This window comes from Cucurbita maxima, unplaced genomic scaffold, assembly GCF_002738345.1.
Source record: "Cucurbita maxima cultivar Rimu unplaced genomic scaffold, Cmax_1.0 Cma_Scf00069, whole genome shotgun sequence".
NCBI classification, from domain to species: Eukaryota; Viridiplantae; Streptophyta; class Magnoliopsida; order Cucurbitales; family Cucurbitaceae; genus Cucurbita; species Cucurbita maxima.
Window position 1 is genome coordinate 245,336 of NW_019272085.1, and position 1,199 is coordinate 246,534.

At 37.5% G+C, this 1,199-nt stretch overlaps 1 protein-coding gene across 1 annotated transcript in view; it reads right to left on the minus strand.

Annotated features, from left to right (window-relative positions):
* Window positions 1-1,199, minus strand: part of LOC111472293 (acyl-CoA-binding domain-containing protein 6-like) — a 6,127-nt gene that overhangs the window by 916 nt on the left and 4,012 nt on the right. Inside the window, exons 13-15 of the mRNA XM_023117948.1 lie at window positions 1,057-1,114; window positions 772-971; window positions 159-653 (exon numbers count right to left, since the gene is read on the minus strand). Of these exons, the coding sequence (XP_022973716.1) occupies window positions 159-653; window positions 772-971; window positions 1,057-1,114 (753 nt within the window). The remainder of the gene's footprint in view (window positions 1-158; window positions 654-771; window positions 972-1,056; window positions 1,115-1,199) is intronic.

Here is a 1,199-nt window from a genome sequence, read left to right on the forward strand (position 1 = left end):
AAAAAAAAAAAAAAAAAAAAAAAAAAAAAAAAAAAAAAAAAAAAAAAAAAAAACTGCTTTGAGGAACACGACCATGCCATGAGACATAAATTCGACACTTAAGTATCATGGTACATAAATTCGACAAACACGACCATGCCATGAGACAAGTAAAATACCTTCTGGGTGTCATCCAAAACTGCTTTGAGGAAAGCAACATCATGTTCAAGGCGGACATTGTCAGAGTGGACGATGTTTGACAGGCTGTCGGCCTCTTCTTTTGCTATTTCTACTCCTGCTAGCTTATCTCTCAGCATTTCCATCTCCTTTATCATATCAGCTATTCTTTTCTCCATCTCCTGCCTGATCTTTAGAACAGAGGATAAATTCTTCTCCACAGCTTCTCGACTTGCCATGGCTGCTGCTACTTGCCCTTCGAGAACTCCGTTCTTTCTTATCAATGCCGCCATTTTCGCTTCATAGAACTGATATATGCTCGAAAAAGTGGATGATGTTACTACTTTGCCACTGTTGTCGCTGAATAGATCAGTGCTATCCATGGGATGATATCCAACTCCCTCCTTGAAGGGATTTGAACTGTCATATTCGTATACAGAAGGTAGTGTCTCCCCGTGGAATTCACTTCCAGATTGAGTTATCTTGTTTTCTGTTGCCTGCACCAAACGAACCGCGTCTGATATACGTTAAACTTACTAAATAAAATAAATGCAATGATTCACAATTGTCAAACCCACATCATATACTATCTCCAATACAACCAACTAGAGTTACCTGAGAAGTAGAGGAATCATCTTCTGGAGTCTTGGTTATCTTAGTAGTTTTGTCAAAGGCTTCATCATTATGAAATTGCTTGCGCAGTGAAATATTTCCAGGAACAGGACTTGGATCAATAAGTGCGAACTCTGAGATGGATTTTCTTCCAGAACCGTGTCCAATAGCAGATGCTAGATTTTGTCTAGCAGTCGGGTCAACTGAACATGAGAGGGAGCATCACTAAGTTTCCATGCAAAGCTGTAAAAAATCCATGAATTGAAGTAAGAGTTTCTGGGATTTTACTAGGATTGGATCGGTGCCTAAAGGATGGTTCTTTCTTTTCCATGGTCAATACTTCAACCTGGGACAACCATGAAGGGAAAAGCAAAAAAAAAAAAAAAAAAAAAAAAAAAAAAAAAAAAAAAAAAAAAAAAAAAAAAAAAAAA